Source organism: Anguilla anguilla, chromosome 14 (assembly GCF_013347855.1).
Source record: "Anguilla anguilla isolate fAngAng1 chromosome 14, fAngAng1.pri, whole genome shotgun sequence".
In the NCBI taxonomy this organism is placed as follows: Eukaryota; Metazoa; Chordata; class Actinopteri; order Anguilliformes; family Anguillidae; genus Anguilla; species Anguilla anguilla.
The window spans coordinates 40,386,521-40,409,852 of NC_049214.1; the positions used below are offsets into that span (position 1 = coordinate 40,386,521).

A 23,332-nucleotide genomic window follows, 5' to 3' on the forward strand; every position below is an offset into this window, starting at 1 on the left:
ACACACACACACAGGGCTGCACTGATATAGCACACACACACACACACACAGGGCTGGGCTGATATAGCACACACACACACACACAGGGCTGGGCTGATATAGCACACACACACACACACACAGGGCTGGGCTGATATAGCACACACGCACACACACACACACAGGGCTGGGCTGATATAGCACACACACACACACACACACAGGGCTGCACTGATATAGCACACACACACACACACACAGGGCTGGGCTGATATAGCACACACACACACACACAGGGCTGGGCTGATATAGCACACACACACACACACACACACACACAGGGCTGGGCTGATACAGCGCACACACACACACACACACACACACACACACCCAGGGCTGGGCTGATATAGCGCACACACACACACACACACACACACAGGGCTGGGGTTATATAGTGCACACACACACACACACACACACACAGGGCTGGGCTGATATAGCACACACACACACACACACACACACACACCCAGGGCTGGGCTGATATAGCACACACACACACACACACAGGGCTGGGGTGATATAGCACACACACACACACACACAGGGCATGGCTGATATAGCACACACACACACACACACACACAGGGCTGCACTGATATAGCACACACACACACACACACACAGGGCTGGGCTGATATAGCACACACACACACACACACACACACACACAGGACTGGGCTGATATAGCACACACACACACACACACACACACAGGGCTGCACTGATATAGCACACACACACACACACACACAGGGCTGGGCTGTTATAGCACACACACACACACACACACAGGGCTGCACTGATATAGCACACACACACACACACACAGGGCTGCACTGATATAGCACACACACACACACACACAGGGCTGCACTGATATAGCACACACACACACACACACACACACACACAGGGCTGGGCTGATATAGCACACACACACACACACACACACACACACACACACGGCTGGGCTGATATAGCACCCACACACACACACACACACACACACACACAGGGCTGGGCTGATATAGCACACACACACACACACACACAGGGCTGCACTGATATAGCACACACACACACACACACACAGGGCTGGGCTGATATAGCACCCACACACACACACACACACACACACACAGGGCTGGGCTGATATAGCACACACACACACACACACACACACAGGGCTGCACTGATATAGCACACACACACACACACACACAGGGCTGCACTGATATAGCACACACACACACACACACACAGGGCTGGGCTGATATAGCACACACACACACACACACACACACAGGGCTGCACTGATATAGCACACACACACACACACACACACACACACACACAGGGCTGGGCTGATATAGCACCCACACACACACACAGACACACACACAGGGCTGGGCTGTTATAGCACACACACACACACACACACACACACAGGGCTGGGCTGATACAGTGCACACACACACACACACACACACACACACACAGGGCTGGGATGATATAGCACACACACACACACACACAGGGCTGGGCTGTTATAGCACCCACACACACACACACACACACCCAGGGCTGGGCTGATATAGCACACACACACACACACACACACACACACACACACACACAGGGCTGGGATGATATAGCACACACACACACACACACAGGGCTGGGCTGTTATAGCACCCACACACACACACACACACACCCAGGGCTGGGCTGATATAGCACACACACACACACACACACACACACACACACAGGGCTGGGCTGATATAGCACACACACACACACAGACACACACACAGGGCTGGGCTGTTATAGCACACACACACACACACACACACACATACAGTCTCCATGGATCAGATCTGCAGTGTAAGAGACTGTAAACCCTTTCCACTCTGCTCACACATACAGAAGTGACACAACAGGAGGATAAATGGTGTCCGCTTTTACCTCCCTGGATGCAGACATGGACCCACCCTGTCAGCCCGGCCAAAATCACTCTGTGCTGGCGTTCTGACCGTCAGCCCGGCCAAAATCACTCTGTGCTGGCGTTCTGACTGTCAGCCCAGCCAAAACCACTCTGTGCTGGCGTTCTGACTGCCACGGGCACGCTGCCAAACCGTGAGCTGTGGTTTGAGGATAAAAGGGGTTTTGAAGTGAGAATGTGCGGGAGGATTACACCTCTCTCAGTACCCTGTGATGATGGAGGGTTTGTGTTTGCCTCTCTGTGCCTGGGTGTGGAGCGTCAGATTTCAGCGACTATGACTAGACATGAGTCACTCAGGTCACGAGGACACAAACAAGGAAGCCAGTGTGTTTGCTGTTGGTGTTCAGTGTCTCACAGAGCAGAGCTCTGTCGTCCCACTTCCCTGATAGAGAAGTCCACTCAAATGCTGGGTGTGGTGCTCAGAATATAAATGCCAACCGCAAATAAATGGGCAAAGTGTGTTGTAGTCGCATTAAATTTATTTGGAAGTAGAATCCTCTGCCTATGACCATTATTGTAGTATCATATATTACACCTCATTTTTTTCCTGGGGCGAAAACTGTGGCCACTACGGGGTGGGACACTTTTTGTGGACCAACTGACCGACCGACCGACAGACAGATCTGAGCTGCGGTTAACTGCAACCTGCAACTGATTTTTTCAAGCTACTTTGGGGGAAAAAGTGCAAAGGTGTTTATTATAAGTGGGCTTGATCACTCTGTAGGTAAATAAAACTTTGTTTCCCATCATCCAACTGTATTTCCCCTTTTTGCTTCCTGTTCAAAGCCTGTAGGAGCTGAAGATTCTGGCCTGTGATGTTTTGGCGTCTGACTGTTTCTCAGCCAGCCCTGATTGGATAGAAGATGACAAGCAATGCTGAATTGGACGGAATACATCATTTTATATAACAATAACATATAATAATAAAAAACATGATAACCCGTCACTAGTTCTTTAGGTTGAGATGCCTGCAAAGATCAGTGATCAACCAGCTGTCTAGATAGACAGCGTAAAAAGTCTCCAGCTGTGTAAGACCGAGGTTTTCCCTCTCCCAGGAGGAGGACGTCTGATTGTTCTTAAAAAGCACCGGGCTGGTGTCCTGGCTATGTGATTGCTGGGTTTAAACAGCAATGCCTTTTTCCGGTTGAATCCCAGCTCACTCTTTGAACTCTCTTCCACTGTAGCTCCTCCCGAGTTCACCAAGACCCCGCCCCCTGTCATCGAAGCCATGCAAGGTGATTCGCTGACCCTTACCTGCAGTGCCCATGGCAACCCTCCACCAACCATAATCTGGACAAAGGATGGCATGCCAGTCGGGAAGACAGAAGAGACCGAGGTAATCCCATCTCCCAGACCGTTTAACCGTGGTGCTGTTAAACGTGTGAAACTGTTAGCCTGGGTCAAATATGCACAGAATTGCGATTTTAAAGGAATACTGAAATAAAATGTGTGCATAAATGCTCAATATATATGTTTAATGATTGGCATTTAACAATGAAAGTGTCATTAATTAGTGAGAAAGACATGATTTATATTTCTAAAAATAAATTTTAATGAAGGCATCGGGCATAAGTCAAGTTTATCTTTGAAAAATGTTAATTATACAGTTTTCATGCAGTAGATTATTTAAATTTGTTTTGAACTGACATTCTCAATGATTTTTCATCTTTATCTTGTTATATTCTACGAAACCATGAAAGCAAAAGACATGAAGCAAGTGCAGATGATGAGCAACAAAAAAGATCCAAATGTACACTTATTAGGTGCAGGCTGTGAAATACATCTCCCAAAAAAGTCATTCCTCTTCAAAAATAGGTCAATTTAACCCAAACCAAATGCACGGCTTAAACAACTTTTGTTCCATTTCACTGGTTTCAGACCCAAGAACAGGACCAGTTAATGCACCATGAAAATAATTTGACCACAATTAAATTTTGTTCCCACTCCCATTAATTCAAGTTCAAATTCAAATGCAGTTGTGAAATACCCTATAAAGTAACAACTACAATAATGGTAATAATCATCAAAGTCCTCACGATAAGCCTAATCATGATCATACATGTATATGTAAAATAAATCCTCTCCCACACACTTCCCCTCTTTTCTCCTCTTTTTCCTTCTCTTTCACTCTTTCTCTCTTTCCCTCTCTTTTCCTTTTCCCCCTCTCTTTCCCTGTCTTCCTCTCTACTTTCCCTCTCTTTCCCTCTTTTTATCTTTCCCTCTCCTTCCCTCTCCCTGCTTCCCTTCAGGTGGTGGATGGCACATTGACAGCAGGGCAGGTGACCAGGCGGATGGGGGGCATGTACAAATGCCATGTCTCCAACACGGAGGGCAGTCTGACTCACACAACTCAGCTCAGGGTCAAAGGTCAGCCCACATCCCTGTCACCTCTCACAGGGTCCCTGTTTGACTGGGGGACAACCTCCTAGTAAAAACTGAGCTTCCACAGGCCATGAAGTCAACAGCGCTGCCTAGTGGCAACATTGTGAAGTGCAGCAATGAGGACAGATGAGAACATGCAGTACTTTGGCTACTGAGTGCCTGTAGGTTGTCAGCCTCTTGGCTTGTAGCATAACAGCTGCTCCATAGTGTACTTCCCTCTCCTCTGCTACAAAACAGGTCCTCCAGCCATCCTCCTTCCTCCAAAGAACACAACGCTCAACATATCCCAGAATGCACAGCTGCAGTGTCGGGCGGAGGCTTATCCCCCAAACATGACGTACGTTTGGTGGCGACACGGAGAGAACGTCTACCACATAGAGTGAGTGAAAAGCATTCCCCTCTAAGGGAAACATCGTCAGCTGGGATTCAATCAACTTTTGGCCTTATGTTGATTGGACTCGTTAGATTAGTCCTGATATTCCAGTTATATGCTACGAAAAGGGCGTCAGCACATAAAATTTGTTAGCAGATTTTCAATTCTAGTCAATTCAATTCCTTTATCATATATTCTGAATTTCAGTTAAGGGCAGAGAACAGGCTGTTATTCCATTATATGAATAATTAAGAAAAGAGTAACAAAGACTAACAAGAGTGAAGATTCCAGTCGTGAGACAGATGAAGCCAACAGCAGATCTTTTGCTTTTGGTCTCATTACACAGAGTAGAGTCCAAGTCCAAGAAGACAGAAAAACACAGCCCCAGCATAGGAAATAATAAAATGGATACACTGGCTACCTGGATATACTCTGATATACAGTTAAATGCCCAGGCGAAGTTATTTACAGATTTCCTTGAGCTTTAGGTATTCCCTGCTGCAGTTCATGCAGTGCAGTCTGTAAATACTGGGACAGTGACACAGTTTTTGGCTCTGTACTCCAGCGATTCCAATGAAACACTGAATATGAGGTTAAAGTGCAGACTGCCAGCTTCAATTTGAGGCTATTTACATTCATAATGGGTGATCCCTGCAGGAATTACAGTCTTTTTTATACACAGTCCCTCCATTTTAGGGGAGCAAAAGTAATGGGACAAATAGCTGCTCAGCTGTTTCTTGGCCAGCTTTGTGCATCATTAGTTCATGCACAAGAAAGCTGAAATGAGAGGTCTAGAGTTGATTCTAGCTGTGAAATTTGTATTTGAATTCTGTTGTTGTCTCTCAACACGAGGACCAAATGAGTGTCAATGCCAGTAATGCAGGCCATCATAAGGCTGATATATCAGATAGAGCTAAAACACGGAGTCTGCTAAGATCAACTGTTTGGTACATTGTTAGGAAGCAAGAGCACCAGGATGTAGGCATAGATGTGTCAAAGACTACCTTGAAGAGAAGACTACACCCGCATACCCTCAGAAGCCTCACCGCAAAATGCAAACCACTGGTAAACCTCAGGAACAGAACAGGAGTTCTAAGCAAATGTTTGCTTAAAAAGTACATTTAACAAACTGTGGAGTTCTGGGACAAAATGTTATGGACAAGTGAGATTTGTATTAACTTGTATCCGAGTGATGGACAGGGGAAAGTGTGGAGAAAGAAAAGAACTACTCATGGTCCAAACTACACACCCTGCCCTCCATTTGTGAAGGCTGTGTTATGGCTCACTTACCTTCATTTATGTGACTGCTGACGGCAGCTGCAGGATGAAGTCTGAAATGTACAGAGACATCTGCTCAGATCCAACCAAATGCCTCAATACTCATTGGACAACACATCACCCTGCAGCAGGACGATGACCCCAAATACACTGCTAAAGCAAAATAATTTTTTCAGGGCCAAAAAGTGGAATATCAGTCACTTGTCCTGAATCCAGCCGAATGAGCGTTTCACTTGCTGAACACAAGACTGAAGGCAAAATGCATCATCATGGAAGAGACCCAGCGTCTGATGGTGTCTACTTTTCTCCCCTAAAATGGGGGACTATGTATAAAAGAGGCTGTGATTCCTACAGGGATCACCCGTTATAAATCTAAGTACCCTCAAATTAAAGCCGAATGTGTGCATTTTAACCTCATGTTCATTGTTTTATTTCAAATCCAATGTGCTGGAGTACAGCCAAAACAACCAAAATTGTGTCACTGTCTCAATACGTCTGAATTTAACCGTTTTGACCGTTATAAATTACAGTTGAGTGGAGTATTTTTTGAAAGTATAGAAAAAAAAATATTAAAGTGGAAATCCGAACAGTTTTTACAGTTTTACAGTTTTTAGGTGTCATATTGTACTTTTATATATATTCCTTCTGTCTGACTGTGTGGGTCTGTCACAGCTCACTGAAGTCCCGTGTGAAGATTTTGGTGGATGGCACCCTCCTTATCCCCAACCTCATTCCAGAGGATTCTGGGAACTACACCTGTATGCCCACCAATGGGCTACTGACTCCACCTACTGCCTCAGCGTACCTCACTGTGAACCGTAAGTGGCTATGTGCATGCGTGTGCGCATGTGTGTGTGTGTGCGCATGTGTGTGTGTGTGCGTGTGAGTGTGTGCGCATGTGTGTGTGAGTGTGTGCGCATGTGTGTGTGCGTGTGTGCGCATGTGTGTGTGTGTGCGTGCGTGTGAGTGTGTGTGCGCGTGTGTCTGTGTGTATGCATGTGTGTGTGTATGCATTTCATACTGCAAATGTACCCGTATATCTATGTAGTTTCTGTTATATTGTATAATATTGTACCTGTGTGTGTGCGTGAGTGTGTGTGCATGTGTGTGTGTATGCATTTAATACTGCAAATGTACCCGTATATCTATGTAGTTTCTGTTATATTGTATAATATTGCACCTGTGTGTCTTCACGGGTGAGTCTATTCTTCTCTATCAGACCCTGCCCAGGTGGTGCAGATGCCTGCGGTGACCTACCTGCCTGCAGGCATGGGGGGCAGAATCGTCTGCCCTGTGAGCGCCGAGCCCCCTCTCCTCTCTGTTCGCTGGACCAAAGATGGACAAGTCCTGGACCTGAACACGGTAGAACCTGAGCAGTACTTACTTCCTCTGGCTCTGCGCATTCTAGAACATGAGCAGCGTTTCCTTCCTCTGGTTCTGTGCATTCTAGAACATGAGCAGCGTTTCCTTCCTCTGGTTCTGCGCATTCTAGAACATGAGCACTGTTTCCTTCCTCTGGTTCTGTGCATTCTAGAACATGAGCAGCGTTTCCTTCTTCTGGTTCTGCACATTCTAGAACATGAGCAGTGTTTCATTCCTTTAGCTCTGCACATTCTAGAGCCAGAGCATTTTTACGTTACTCTGGTTCTGAACGTTCTAGAACAAGAGCAGCATTTCCTTCCTCTGGCTCTGTGCATTCTAGTACCTGAGCAGTGTATCCTTCCTCTGGTTCTGCGTGGTCTAGAACCATAGCAATGTTTCCTTTGTCTGGTTCTGCACGTTCTAGAATCTCAGCAGTATTTCCTTCCTCTGGTTCTGCACATTCACCTGTCATAACTGCTGTACAGTGGTGCTCTGGGTAGTCATGGTCACTGTTGTTTATGTTTAATAGCAGAGGCGAGCAGGCAATGAATCAGTGTAATTAACTTCTGACTGAACTATTCTGAGCGCTCTCAGATTCTACTTCAATGAATTGTGTTTTGATAAGCTATACCAGGATTAGTTTACTTTACTCAAATCTAGACTTTAACCCATTATGAGTAAAAATCTGGACCTGATTCAGGATCTGTGCATGGAGACAGGGTCTTCACTTGTAATGCTTACCTCTGCTTGGTGAAAATTAATGATCATTTAATACAAATAAAATACCCAACATTTATTTTATTATAAATGTAACGAGCACTTAACCTGGGTAGGCATTTCAGCTGTTGACAGATATCCAGCTAACAGATGTTTGATGCAGAGGTGTGTCAGAGGTCGTAGGTCATTGGCTTCTCTCCCCATTCAGTTCCCCGGTTGGATGCTCATGGCAGACGGATCCATATTCATCGCAGCAGCCAATGAGGATGCGGTCGGGACGTTCACCTGCACGCCCTACAACAGCTATGGGACCATGGGCCCCTCCCAGCCCACCCAGGTGGTCCTCCAGGTGAGCCCTGTAGGGTTCTGCTACCTGCCACACCCACAGGGGTGAGGAGGCGCTCTCCGATTCGCTCGCTCTGTTTCCAAGCACTGAAGCCACAAGGGAGTGGTCTGGTCTCCTGTGCCTGCCTGTCTGGAGCTGAGGGAAATGGCATGTAAATCTCTTGGTGGCTGATTGTGCATAAAGTTCAGTGTGTATGCGCTGACCTACCTTTGTGATGTAAACTTGTGACCTGTGTGTGTGTCTGTCTGTGTGTGTGTGTGTGTGCGTGTGCGTGCATGTATTTGTTTGGAGGTAGACTTGTATAAGGCTGCGGTCTCATCTCTAACTCCCCTCTCCATACGTAGGACCCCCCCTCGTTCAGTGTGCTCCCCCAGGAGGAGTATAAACAGGAAGTGGGCACCCAGCTGGTCATCCCCTGCCATGCCCATGCAGACCCCTCCCCCAGCGTCACCTGGGCCAAGGTGAGAGAGAGCAGGTCCCCTGGAGCCGCCAAGTGGCCAGAGCTCTGACTGAAGAGCGCTCCTGATTCGGCTTTTGTTTATTCTTTTGGAAATCCCCCTTTCCTCTGTGGGAAAATATTCTTAAGCGTGCTATTTATCTTCTGATATATTATATTAGTGGCCATAACCGGTTTGCGGCAGTTTACATATAAACCCATTAAGGCAGGGCTGCCCAGCCCTGTTCCTGGAGATCTACCATCCTGTAGGTGTTAAATCCAACCCTAACAAAGCACACCTCATTCAACAGCTAGAGCAGGGCTGCCCAACCCTGTTCCTGGAGATCTACCATCCTGTAGGTTTTCATTCCAACCCTAATAAATCACACCTCATTCAACAGCTAGAGCAGGGCAGCCCAGCCCTGTTCCTGGAGATCTACTGTCATGTAGGTTTTCATTCCAACCCTAATAAATCACACCTCATTCAACAGCTAGAGCAGGGCTGCCCAATCATGTGCCATGGTGGCCGAGAGTATGCCGGTCTTCATTCCGACCAATCTCTACACCTGCTAATTTCACTAATTAACACACCTTCAACCAGGGAGGAGGGAACTAATTGGTGAAATCATCAGCTGAAGTGATTGGTTGGAATGAAAACCTGCATACTCCTGGACCTCCATGGCACATGATTGACACCACTGAGCTATAGATCTCATTCAGCTGCTAATGAGTAGAGTTAGGTGCCAAATTGGGGTTGAAATGAAACCTACAGGATGGTAGATATTCAGGAACAGGGTTGGGCTGCCCTGCTTTAAGGTGTAAGATCACAAGTCTGTGATTGGAATGTTCTTAACTGAACATTCTAATGCTGATGTAACAATCACTACTGGTAATTGAATGAAATGGAGTTCAAAAACACTGACTTAGAATTTTGAAAAAAACATTCCAAAAAACTTGCTCTTCAAAGGGTTAAAGCACATAACTGTATCATGAGTACCTAACATCATTACCTCAGAACTGATGTGCCTTCATTGTAACCTATATCCAGTATTCATTCATATTTTCATATTTCCCTGTCTCTCTTTCTTTCTCTTTCTCCCCCCATCTCCCTATCTCCCTCACTGTCGGTTTGCAGGTTGGCCCCGCCCCTCGCTCGCCTTACATGGTGGCAGCTAACGGTTCACTGGTTCTGCAGCCGCTCAGTAAGGACCACCATGGGGCGTGGGAGTGCCTCGCTGCCAACCGCGTGGCCACCATTAGAGCCAGCACCCGCGTTTCAGTGCTGGGTGAGACTGCACTGCAACCCAGCATACGCAGATACAAATACACACACACACATACACATACACGCGTGCGCACACACACACACACACGCGCGCGCACGCATGCCCACACACATGCACGCACACACACACATGCACACGTACACATGCATGCACACACACACACATACACACACACACATACATGCCCACACACATACACACACACACACACACACGCGCGCACACACACACGCACGCACACACACACACACGCGTGCACACACATGCACACATACACACACACGCACGCACGCACGCACACACACACGCGTGCAGACACATGCACACATACACACACACACACGCACGCACGGATGCACACACACTCACACGCGCATACACACACACACACTCACACACACGCGCATACACACACACACACATGCACACACGTGCGCATACACACACACACACACATGCACGCACACACACACACGCGTGCACACACACACACACACAATGAACTGACAGACAAATATGGCATTGAAGAGCCACTCAGTTTTGTTAAACATGTTTTCTGGCCTGTTCTTGCTGTTTATTAAAGTTGAGTAGTAAGCTGCCTGTATACTGACATATGCTATCACATGCTTTAACTTGTTGCCCTCCCCCTGCTCTTGCATTACATCCACCCCCCTGCCACCCCCCAGGCACCAGTCCCCATGCTGTCTCCACTCTGTCGGTTGATCCGGGGACAAACCAGGCCAACGTGTCCTGGGTACCAGGCTTTGATGGAGGACACTCCCAGAAGTTCACTGTGTGGTAAGAGTCTCCACAACTTCTGCCTGCCTGGAATGACACTAGAACTGACTGTGGCTTTCCCCTCTCTTTCTGTCTCCATATGGAAAGCTGTCATGGCAAGTGCACACTTCTCAAAATATAAAATCTGAAATAATTATCTGCAGTAGGACTGCCGTGAAGTGAGATGTTTCAACGGTTGATGCACTTACGTTCAGTATTCAGAGCACCAGACGTCAAAAGGATGTTAAAGGAGTAACATGGTGGTTGAACGTGACACTTCCCAATTGTCTTTAGGCAACAACAAAACAAATGTGCATAATTTTTTCATTATTCAGTCATTTCAATGTACTTCAAAACGTATTTTTCTAAGCCTAAATTTCCCACTATAAAGGTTCACCCGAACCATCTGGGTGTGGTAATGAGAACTGTCAGTTAGCTATGATTGACAGACTGTGCCCCGTTACCATAGCTATCCCCATGATATGCGCTCTTTTTGGGAGACTGAATTTTCACAAGCTAGCTAGCTTAGTATTATATCAAGTATCGATAGATAGCTAAGGTAAGGACGTTGACTTATATCCAATTATAATTTTTGCTGTCAAGCTAGCCATGTTAAGATAAAAGCACAACTATAACGTCCTCATAAAAGCAAACTAGCTAGCTAACGTTATTGATAACATTGCCTTATGAAAGCAAACTACCTAGCTAGCTAACGTTAGGTAGCTAGCTAAATGAATATAACCAGAAATGATCTAATAGTCCTTAAAAGGCACTCTAATTTAAGTGAACCTAACGCTAGTCAAATATTTGCATTGTCTTGCCTGTAAGCCAGCGGCGCAAACTATGGGTCTCGAGTTATCCATGGGTTTACGGGGCGTGGAAAGAGGAATGGTTACTGTATTCGTGATGCACCAAGTTGACAACTTGCTCAACCGGTTGAAAATAGGACGATAAATTTTAAACGCATATTGCTCCAAAAATACAGAACGGACATATTTAATACTTTACTCATTGTGTTTCTTCAATGCCTCTTGTGAAAATAGCACATAAAACCGAGAAAGTGTGAAAATCACCATGGTACTCCTTTAACGGATAAAAATGCTGGGTTCGAAAAATGAAACATATTTCAATTAATCCTCACCTTGCTGACAGTATACACTCACTGGCCATTTTATTAGGTACACTTTGCTAGTACCGGGTTGGACCCCTTTTTGCCTTCAGAACTGCCTTAATTCTTTGTGGCATAGATTCAACACGGTGCTGGAAACATTCCTCAGAGATGTTGGTCCATATTGACATGATAGCATCACGCAGTTGCTGCAGATTTGTCGGCTGCACATTCATGATGCGAATCTTCCGTTCCACCACATCCCAAAGGTGCTCTATTGGATTGAGATATGGTGACTGTGGAGGCCATTTGAGTACAGTGAACTCATTGTCATGTTCAAGAAACCAGTTTGAGATGATTTGAGCTTTGTGACATGGCGCGTTGTCCTGCTGGAAGTAGCCATTAGAAGATGGGTACACTGTGGTCATAAAGGGATGGACATGGTCAGCAACAATACTCAGGTAGGCTGTGGCGTTTAAACGATGCTCAGTTGGTACTAAGGGGCCCAAAGTGTGCCAAGAAAATATCCCCCACACCACTACACCACAACCACCAGCCTGAACCGTTGATACAAGGCAAGATGGATCCATGCTTTCATGTTGTTTAAGCCAAATTCTGACCCTACCATCTGAATGTCGCAGCAGAAATCGAGACTCATCGGACTAGGAAACGTTTTTCCAATCTTTTATTGTCCAATTTTTGTGAACCCGTGCCAATTGTAGCCTCAGTTTCCTGTTCTTAGCTGACAGGAGTGGCATCCGGTGTGGTCTTCTACTGCTGTAGTCCATCTGCTTCAAACTTCAACGTGTTGTGCGTTCAGAGATGCTCTTCTGCATACCTCGGTTGTAACAAGTGGTTATCTGAGTTACTGTTGCTTTTCTATCAGCTCGAACCAGTCTGGCCATTCTCCTCTGACCTCTGCCATCAACAAGGCATTTTTGCCCAGAGAACTGCCGCTCACTGTATATTTTCTCTTTTTCTTTTTCTCTGTAAACCATAGAGATGGTTGTGCGTGAAAATCCCAGTAGATCAGCCATTTCTGAAATACTCAAACCAGCCCGTCTGGCACCAACCACCATGCCACGTTCAAAGTCACTTAAATCACCTTTCTTCCCCATTCTGATGCTTGGTTTGAACTTCAGCAGATCATCTTGACCATGTCTACATGCCTAAATGCATTGAGTTGCTGCCACGTGATTGGCTGATTATATGCGTTAACAAGCAGTTGAACAGGTGTACCTAATAAAGTGGCCGGTGATTGTATATTTCCATGAAAAGAGCAATAGACCACAGACAAGCTCAGTGTTCTCTGCTCATTGTTTGTTGTTATTTACATCTCTTTCTCCCCCTCTCTCTCTCTCTTAGGAGGAAGCAGACATCAGGGCAGAAGCCGGAGTGGGTGTCCGTGCCCGTCCCCCCGCCTGTCCCCCACCTGCTGGTCACAGGACTGCTCCCGGGCACCGAATACCAGTTCAGCGTCCTGCCCCACAACAGAGTGGGAACCGGGCCCTTCAGCGAGATCGCCACCGTCAAAACCCTCGGTCAGTGTTGCTACACTGTGAGCTGACCAAACCCTCTGTCAGTACTGCTACACTGTGGGTCATCCAAACCCTCGGTCACTGCTGCTACACTGTGAGCTAACCAAACCCTCTGTCAGTACTGCTACACTGTGGGTCATCCAAACCCTCGGTCAGTGCTGCTACACTGTGAGCTAACCAAACCCTCAGTCAGTGCTGCTACACTGTGAGCTAACCAAACCCTCGGTCAGTACTGCTACACTGTGAGCTAACCAAACCCTCAGTCAGTACTGCTACACTATGGGTCATCCAAACCCTCGGTCAGTACTGCACACTGTGAGCTAACCAAACCCTCGGTCAGTGCTGCTACACTGTGAGCTAACCAAACGCTCGGTCAGTGCTGCTACACTATGGGTCATCCAAACCCTCGGTCAGTTCTGTTACGCTGTAAGCCATCCAAACCCTCGGTCAGTTCTGTTACACTGTGGGTCATTCAAACCCTTGGTCAGTGCTGCTACACTGTGGGGTACTGGCTCTGTACTATCTCATTGACAGCACAATAAGGATCTGTTCTCTGTGGGGCTGAACCACCAGAACATCTATAAATAAAAACCTATGGATGTGTACTTAATGATGGTTTATAAAGACTCTTTATGTATGGCTGTGAGTGTTTGTGAAGACTCTTTATGTATGATTATGAGTGTTTTTCAAAACTCTTTATGTGTGGTTATGAATGTTTATTAAGACTCTTTATGTGTGGTTATGAATATTTATTAAGACTCTTTATGTATGGCTATAAGTGTTTTTAAGACTCTTTTTGTGTTTGTTATAAATAACCTCTCACTTTCTCACAATACCTCTTACAGACCTGCCTCCAGCTGTTACTATGGTTCCCGCACTGGTGCCACCCACATCACTCTCAGCCAATCAGAGCTTGAATGGGATTGTTCTGCGGTGGGTGCGACCCCCACCTCAGGGCCCACCCCTCTCTGGCTTCATCCTCCAATTACGGCAGGAAGGGGAGGAGAAGTGGAATGTTTTAGAAGGGGACATCGGAGCCAATGACAGTGAGATCCTGCTGCAGGGACTGCAGAGGGTAAAACACAGTTTACTATCCCGCAAACAGACCGACCACATAAACACCACAACAACCGTGTGACTTTCTGACTTTCAAACAGGAATTTAAACTCTTGTCTTTCCTCATTAGTCTTTCAGCAGAAATGAGAATCAGGTCTATTCCTCCACCCACTGGGATAGACTTGCCCAGACACTGGGCAGCATTAGCTGTCTGTTTCTTTATCCTCTTATTGCAAACCTCAGTATGTTTCTGTCACACACAGATCTTGGATTTAACATGTGTTGTGCATGATGTTTAGATTCCGTTGGCTCACTGTATTTTGTCTTTCCTGTGATTTTAAAGCAGGAAACTCTGGGTTTTTAAAGCAGGAAAGGCTGGGTTTTTAAAGTAGGAAATACTGGGTTTTTGAAGCGGGAAATGCTGGGTTTTTAAGCAGGAAATGCTGGGTTTTTGAAGCAGGAAATGCTGGGTTTTTAAAGCAAGAAAGGCTGAGTTTTTAAAGCAGGAAATGCTGGGTTTTTGAAGTGGGAAATGCTGGGGTTTTAAAGCAGGAAATGCTGGATTTAAAAGCAGGAAATGCTGGGTTTTAAGCAGGAAAGGCTGAGTTTTTAAAGCTGGAAAGGCTGGGCCCTGTTTGTGTTGGTCAGTAGTTCAGGCTGATATCCTGCTCTCCTTTGCCCTCAGGACCGCAGCTATGAGCTGAGGATGCTGTCTCTCCGGGACGGCCTAATGAGTGCCCCCAGTCAGCCACTCAACGTCTCCACTGCTGGTCAGTGCTTTGTGAATCACTCACAGCCCTACATGTCCCAGAATGCTTTGTGTATCGCTCACAGCTCTACATGTCCCAGAATGCTTTGTGTATTGCTCACAGCTCTACATGTCCCAGAATGCTTTGTGTATCGCTCACAGCCCTACATGTCCCAGAATGCTTTGTGTATCGCTCACAGCTGTACATGTTCCAGAATGCTTTGTGTATCGCTCACAGCTCTACATGTCCCAGAGTACTTTGTGCATCTCTAACAGTACTACAAGTCCCAGAGTGCATCACTAATAGTACTACATGTCCCAGAGTGCTTTGTGTATAGGTAACAGAACTACATGTCCTAGAATGCTGTATGTCAGATACCTTTTTAGTTGTCTTCATTGAGTCATCCAACCATTTTCTTTACTCTCATTCACATACTCTCATTGTCTGTGCATTGATGATTCCAGCATTATAGAAGAAGGTGTGGTACTACGATGTAATAAGGAAGATGCCCAACGTGCTTCCAGCTAGCTGAATTAAAGAGGACTAAATAGGTGCTCAACAACCAGGACAATAAAACTATAGAGCAGGACTCCTTACCTGGACAACTACACAGGGACTAGCCCGAAATAAAGAATGCTGGAGCACACAGGGCTCAGAGCAAAAGACTCTCTCCCTTTAATTACACAAAGTATGGTGCACATGTGTAAGGACTAGGTGTAGGACTGTCTGTGTGCTGATTCAGACAGAAAGTGCACTTCCTGCTTCTCCCTGGATTTAATAAGATAGGCAGACTGTGGCTTGTCCATATACTGGTGCCAAACCAGAGCAAAGCGGCTGCTTAGAGCTGCTTAGTAAATGGTAAATGGACTGTATTTATATAGCGCTTTTATCCAAAGGGCTTTACAATTGATGCCTCTCATTCGCCAGAGCAGTTAGGGGTTAGAGGTTAGGTGTCTTGCTGAAGGACACTTCAACATGCCCAGGGCGGGGTTTGAACCGGCAACCCTCCGACTGCCAGACAATCGGTCTTACCTCCTGAGCTATGTCGCCCCATTGGGCAGTGATGCCTGGACTGACAGTCTGTCTGAGCCCGGCTTAAATAACCCCGCCCCTCTCTGCTGCCACCATGTGAAAGCCACACCTCTTCCTGTGCTGCTGACCGCGCCTGGCGTGATGCTGACAGAGCTGTGATGTCATTGCAGGAATGGGGGCGTTCCCAGCGAGGCCCCGCCTCCTGGAGGGCGAGCAGCAGCCGCAGCTGGCGGGCGCTCTGGCTGGGGCGGGCGTCCTGTGCGCGCTGCTGCTCCTCCTGCTGGGCGCGGCATGCTTCCTGAAGCGCAGCAAACACCGCCGCCACCAACGCCGCAAGAAGAGCGGAGGTGAGGAACCCATGCCTGCTTATGGGCCCCGGGGCCACAAGCCTGCTGAGCTACAAACCGCTAACAACATAACTCCACTAGGATGCACAGGAATACAAGGCCTGTGAAAGCATGTGTTAGAAAAACACTAGGAGTCTTGCCTCGTTCCTAAGTTTACAATTTACAGTTACAATTTGATAATTAACATATGCTGTTATACAGAATGGCCTTTTTCCTCAGTTTACAAGTTACAATTACAATTTGTTAATTAACAAACACTGTTATACAGAATGGCTTAAAGTAGTACAGCATCAGGAACATTAAACTTTTCTGGCAGGGCATTGGCCTAATCATTGACCACAGAACATACATATATACTTAGTACAAAGCAAAAGACAGAACATACATATATACTTAGTACAAAGCAAAAGACAGAACATACATGCAACTTCATACAAAGCTAGCTGTGGGAATGTGCTGTGGTATCATAACACTGGGGTCCCAGTGTGAGCGTTTAGTGGGCAAGCCATAAAGTATATAGGTTACTATGGATCATGTCAGGCCAGGTGCTGTAGTTACAGCTTGGTTACCATGATGCTTTTACAGTTCTAACTTGTGTCAGCACTGGGTCTTGTTCTCAATTTAATTTGTGACACCATTATGTGACGTGTACCCCTCCCTCTCCCCCCCCCCCCCCCCCATCGCTCTATTTTCAGATATCCCCGATGCCCTGCAGAAATGCCCCCCTGGCAAGTAAGTCCCCCCCCCCCCCGCCCCACCCCCCACACACAGTCTCCTTTTTCTGTGGCTTTACTGGATAAACCAGCATCTCTATATTACAGTCTGAAAGGGTCTGTTTCAATTGCTTTCTTTTTAACAAGACCAGGCCAAAACCTAGTATATGGCTGGACCTCTCTGGCCGAGCAATGGTGTAACTTCATCACTCACTCAGTCACTCACTCAGTCAGTCACAGACATTTGCATTTGTAGGGCTGGTCCCGCTGTTGCGGTCCAGCCAAAAATCACATTTAGGGACTTTTAAAAACATTTTTGGTTGCAGTTTCTTGTAATTTATCATTCATTTATTTTCTTTCATTCATATAAAAAGAGAAGACGAAAGGCTGTTTTATACTTCTACGTAGTCTGCACAGTTTGCATTGTGTGTGTGGCACTCGCAAACGGGCAGATCGTTTATACTTGTGTGGCATGTTGCACAGATTGCATAGGCCACGTGATTAGATTTTGTTACTGACCTTTATAGTTCTACAGAAAACGAGTAGCTTGTGTCCGAAAACAAATTAAAGTTGGCTGTAGTACGTATCCAGTTAGCCAGAATAATGCTAACCAGACAGATAATACAATACACGACTACCTTACATTCATATTTCCATACCTACTAAATACTACACCAATAACCACAAAAATGCTCAGCTAGACATTTGCCTGATAAAACCACTTTTAGCTGCATATTTAACGTTGGCTTATCAGTTCTGTGAATTAACTGTTATAACCTGTTAGCCAGAGCCATCTGCCAGAGTGACTTCATATCAGCAGTCAGCCAGTGCGGCGCATGCGGGCTCTGGTTGCTAACTACATGCTTTTAAATTCTTGGGGAGGTACGCGACATCAACGCGGACGTGCTCTGCACCCTTCGCACATGCCGCACATTCTGCACAACCCCTATGCAGACTCATTTTTACATGTTCTCCGCAGTATAAGTGTAAAACAAACGCAAGCATGCAGATGTGATCCTCCCTTCTCTCTCTCTCTCTCAGCCCTGATTCCTCCCTTTTCTCTCTCCCTCTTTCTCTCTCTCAGCCGTAACCCCTCTTCTTTCTCTCCTTCTCTCTTTCTCTCAGCCGTAACCCCTCTTCTCTCTCCCTCTCTCTTTCTCTCAGCCCTAACCCCTCCTCTTTCTCTCCTTCTCTCTTTCTCTCAGCCGGAACCCCTCCTCTTTCTCTCCCTCTCTCTCTCCCTTTCAGCTGTAACCCCTCCTCTTTCTCTCCTTCTCTCTCTCTCAGCCCTAACCCCTCCTCTTTCTCTCCTTCTCTCTCTCTCAGCCGTAACCCCTCCTTTTTCTCTCCCTCTCCCTTTCAGCCATAACCCCTCCTCTTTCTTTCCCTCTCTCTCTTTTTCAGCTGTAACCCCTCCTTTCTCCCTCTCTCTCTCTCAAATTCAAATTCAAATGCTTTATTGGCAAGACATATATAAAATATATATATAAAAATACATATTGCCAAAGCATAGTGATAACAAGAATGAACCATAGTAAGAATATATATAAAAATAAAATTTAAAAAATGTAAAAAAAAAAACAAGCAGCCACAACAACAGCATAAATGACAGTAACATAACATTTATTTGCTATTAAAATGAACTACTAAATACTATTACGCTGCTATACTGTTACTATATTATGCTATGTTCTATTAATAAAGAAAAAAAAATATATGTTCTCAATAAAATAATAATTATTTTTTATTAGTTCGATTTTTTGTTAGTTTACCCACTGTCCCTCGGGCTGTAACAGGCAAAAACATATTTAGCTGCGATAAATACCTTCTCCTAATAGGACTCACAGCTTTTGTTAATTTGTGAGAGAGGGAAATTTTGGAATTTTGAATATTATTAAAACGTGTTTTTCTTTTCTGTGAATATTTTTCACAATACAGCAAGAAGTGCATCTCTGTCTCTACCTCTCCTGTCTTGCAGTGACCACTGTACGTTCTTCTTTGGGTGGCCATGTTTTTTGTGCCTTCCTTTTTCAGTTGCTTAGGTGTGGTCACTGAGCCTGTACTTGGTCAGGATTTGACTCTGCTTTGTATCTATAACAGAGATGAGATACTCTGCCAAGATGTATTTTCAATTTAGGGCCAAATAACAATTAAGTTTGTTCTGTGTTTTGGTTTGATTATTCCAATGTTCCAGATAGGCATCTTTTGTTTGTTTAATTATTTGGTTTACTCTAATTTCTGGTTTTAAAGCAGCGCTGTTGGTCAGTTTGGTCAGTGTTTGGTTTTAGTTGGTTAGTGAGTTTCATGACCAGCTGACTGAGAGGACTCTTTTTGGGTTTCAGATCTTGGGTTTTCAGTGCTTGAAATTACATTGTGTCTTGGGAACTTGATTTGCGGTGCATCCAAAATTTAAGTGCTCTTTTTTAATGTTAATTATCAATGGGTATCTGCCTGATTATGCCCTGGATTGGTTGGTGTTTTTCTTTGGATGTTTAGTATTGCTCTGTAAAATTCTACATGCAAGGCCTCTATAGGATGCTTGTCCCACCTAGTCGTGATAACTGAGCGGACTCCATACTTCGCTTCCACATAAGGCAAATGGTTGGATTACACTGTCAAAGACTTTAAGCCAGATTCTAATTGGTATGTCTATTTTTAAATTTCTAATTGCATAAAAGGTTCTGCAGGCTTTTTCTTTCAGTGTATTCACTGGCAGACCAAAGTTTCCTGAGGCACTGATTTTGAGCTCGAGGTAATCATAGAACAGGGAGTGGTCTAGTGCGGTGTTTCCTATAGTGAACACATGTCTAGTTTCCTGAGATCTGAGTTTCTCTTGGAATATCATTATTTTAGATTTTTTAAGTTTACTGTCAGTGCCCAGTTCTGACAGTATTGCTCTTGCAAATCCGAATGTTGCTGTAGGCCTTGTTCTGTGGGCGATAGCAAAACCAGATCATCCGCATACAGAATTTAACTTTGTTAACCTTGTTGTTTAGGGTTAGGCCAAGGGAGGCAAGTGCACCGCTAAATCATTAATATTGGTGACAAGCTGCATCCCTGAAAAACACCTCGCCTTTGAGTGAGGAAATCTGTTCTTTTATTCCCAATTTTTACTCCACATTTATTATTGCCATAAATAGATTTCATTATGTCATAATCTTTACCCCCTTATAAATAATATAATCCTTCTTGCCAAATAGAAAGCCAATTTGTCCTTTGCTCAAGACATTGTGCTTGATAAGGAAGGCTAGTATTCTGGCATTGGTAATGCTGCAGAAAATCTTCCCCAGATTTCTGCTCACATAGATGCCTCAGTGGTTATTTGGGTCAAATTTGTCTCCACTCTTGTAAATTGGGGAAATAAGCCCCTGATTCCAGATATCAGGAAAGCAGGCAGCTTGGACAATTTGAGCAGAGCCTGTCACAGCTCAGGGGTGCTGTGTTTAAGCATCTCTGTCCTGATGCTGTCAGGTCCACATGCTTTTCCAGGTTTTAGCTTTTTAATGTTGTCTTTCATTGTAATTTGGTAATCAAGTGGGTTCTGAGTTTTTGATAGTTGCTTCAAGGATTTGCAACTTTTCTTGGATTTGTTTTTATTCATAATTTAGATTATTAGGTGAACTTTGCTCATAAAGGTTTTCAAAAAGATTTTTCCAAATTCATTCTCTCTCTCTCTCTGAAGGGGCTCCTCTCGGGCAGACAGCCCTGACAGTGTCCTGAAGATGAAGGCCTGCCTGCTGAACACCATTTTCCCCAAATTCCCAGCGTCCCGCTCTGAGCCCTCCCCCTCGGACAATGGCGATTGGAGCGAGTGTCAGGAGCAGGACAGGGAGCTGCTGTCTCGGCCCCGCCCCAAGAGCCGCCTGTGGGGCTGCGGAGTGGGCCAGGGGCCGGACGTCCCGTCTGCCGTCGCCCTGAAGTCCATCTCGCGAGGGCCCGACGGCCGATTCGTGGTCCGGCCCTATGAGGACGGCTCCGCCTCCAGCTGCGTTGAGGACATCCCAGAATTTCCAGGGGGAGGCGGAGTTCTGGAAAACGGGCGTACGTCGCGCTGGGACTGCAGCAGGTCGTGCTCGCTGTGCTCGGAGCAGGACGACCTGGCCGTGGTGCTCTCAGTGGACCTGCCTGACGCCAGCACGGGGTCCTGCTCCGATTCGGGTTCCGGCGCGGACCCCTGTGGCTCCACCGGGCTCAGCACCCCCTCTCTCCCACGGCCGGGGTTCCTGCCCCAGGACGGCAGGGCGCTGGTGACACAGATGGAGCGGGAGAGGGAGTCGGGACACCTGAGCCGGTGTCTGGCCCTGGCGCGGGAGCGGGAGGCCCTGGAGAGGGAGCTGGAGCTCTGCGAGGCGCGGCTCAGTGCACGGGCCTGGCGCAATGAATGCTGGGACACCGGCTCCGCTCAGGAGGACTCTCAGCTCAGGGGAACCGACTGGCCTCCGCCTGATGCCGGAGGGGGGCGCCATTTGGGGGCCGATACGGCGGAGCCGAGTGTGTCCTGCACCCTGAGGGACAGCTGCCCCATTGCCTCCGTCTCCGGCAGCGTCCCAGCCCCCCGCCTGCAGGGGACAGCATGGCCACAGGATCTCCGGTGGGAGGACCCAGGCGCAGGGCCCACCAATCTTGAAAGCGCATGCCTGCTTTCAGATGGCATGGAGGCGGGGCACAGCCATCGGAGGGCTCCTTCTAAGGGGTCTGCGGGCAGGTTTGTTTCTATGCCAACAACAGAGGCTAGATCAGACAAGGGGAAAACTGACTCTTTTTCCCAGAATTCTACTCACCCGTCCCAGCGGCACTTTCTCCAGGGAGGAGAGGAGGAGGGGGGCAGGGTTGATCGGGGGTATTCTCCGGGCTCCACCTGGCCGTATAGCAGAGGAGGGGGAGGGGGGGCACATAAAACTGGAGGGGCAGAGAGTTTGGGAATGACCCCCAGTGGCAGCAGCACCCCGTCATTCCCTGAGACTGATAAAGAGGTCATCAGGGCTCAGCTCTGGAGCGCTGACCAGTGCCTCCGCAACAGTTCATGTGGCAAAACGCCTTCCACCAGCCCGACAGGAAGTGGCGACGGCAGCAGTCGGCCGGACTCCTCCGTGAGCCGAACCTCCGGTTCTGCACGACCGGACCCGAAGCCGCACCCCTACCAAGCGTCCCAGCCGCACAGCAGCCCAGTCCTGCGGTACCTGAGCCTCCCAGGGTTTGTGGAGATGAACGTGGATGAGCCCGTGGACGCGAGCGTTCCTGCGGGTGGGGCGGCCGGTCAGAGTCGCGGCACCCGGGCGGGAGAGCCGCTGGCCACAGGCCCAGGCCCGAGACCCGGCGGAGCGACGCTCAGAGAAAGCCGCCATCACCCCGCGGAGCCCGGAGCTGCTGGCTGGGGAGGGAGGGCGGGGTCTTCAGGCGGAACCCTCCGCAGGCCGCTCAGACGCTCACGGAGCTTGACGCGCGAAGCCCCGGCTGGGCGGGGCGGGCGGGGGGGCCAGACCGGGCACTCAGACCTGCACAGGGGGAGAGCGAGCTGGGGTTTGAGTTTTGGGCAGGACACAGACCCAGCTTTGACCCAGACCACAGGAGGCCCCAGAGCTCAGGCCAGCAGGACACACCCCTTGCCCTCTGTGTGTGATGCTGCACCTCAGGGGTGCGGCCAGGCAGCCAGCAGAGGGCCAAGCAGGACCCAGCGGGACGTACCACCAAACCTGCCGGTCAGGAAGTGGGCCAGTCTGAAAAGTAGGCCGCATCCCGTCTCCCATGTGTTCCCCAGCCCTGAGATGTGGGTCCGCTCACTCAG

At 47.3% G+C, this 23,332-nt stretch overlaps 1 protein-coding gene across 1 annotated transcript in view; it reads left to right on the plus strand.

Annotated features, from left to right (window-relative positions):
- Positions 1 to 23,332, plus strand: part of LOC118213344 — a 54,814-nt gene that overhangs the window by 25,873 nt on the left and 5,609 nt on the right. Inside the window, exons 5-19 of the mRNA XM_035392237.1 lie at positions 3,232 to 3,383; positions 4,297 to 4,414; positions 4,667 to 4,808; positions 6,753 to 6,898; positions 7,300 to 7,442; positions 8,368 to 8,508; positions 8,850 to 8,966; positions 10,077 to 10,227; positions 10,914 to 11,025; positions 13,478 to 13,653; positions 14,496 to 14,725; positions 15,392 to 15,476; positions 16,658 to 16,834; positions 17,530 to 17,566; positions 21,230 to 23,332. The exon at positions 21,230 to 23,332 is cut by the window's right edge and continues 525 nt beyond it. Coding sequence (XP_035248128.1) covers positions 3,232 to 3,383; positions 4,297 to 4,414; positions 4,667 to 4,808; positions 6,753 to 6,898; positions 7,300 to 7,442; positions 8,368 to 8,508; positions 8,850 to 8,966; positions 10,077 to 10,227; positions 10,914 to 11,025; positions 13,478 to 13,653; positions 14,496 to 14,725; positions 15,392 to 15,476; positions 16,658 to 16,834; positions 17,530 to 17,566; positions 21,230 to 23,332 — 4,030 coding nt within the window. The remainder of the gene's footprint in view (positions 1 to 3,231; positions 3,384 to 4,296; positions 4,415 to 4,666; positions 4,809 to 6,752; positions 6,899 to 7,299; positions 7,443 to 8,367; positions 8,509 to 8,849; positions 8,967 to 10,076; positions 10,228 to 10,913; positions 11,026 to 13,477; positions 13,654 to 14,495; positions 14,726 to 15,391; positions 15,477 to 16,657; positions 16,835 to 17,529; positions 17,567 to 21,229) is intronic.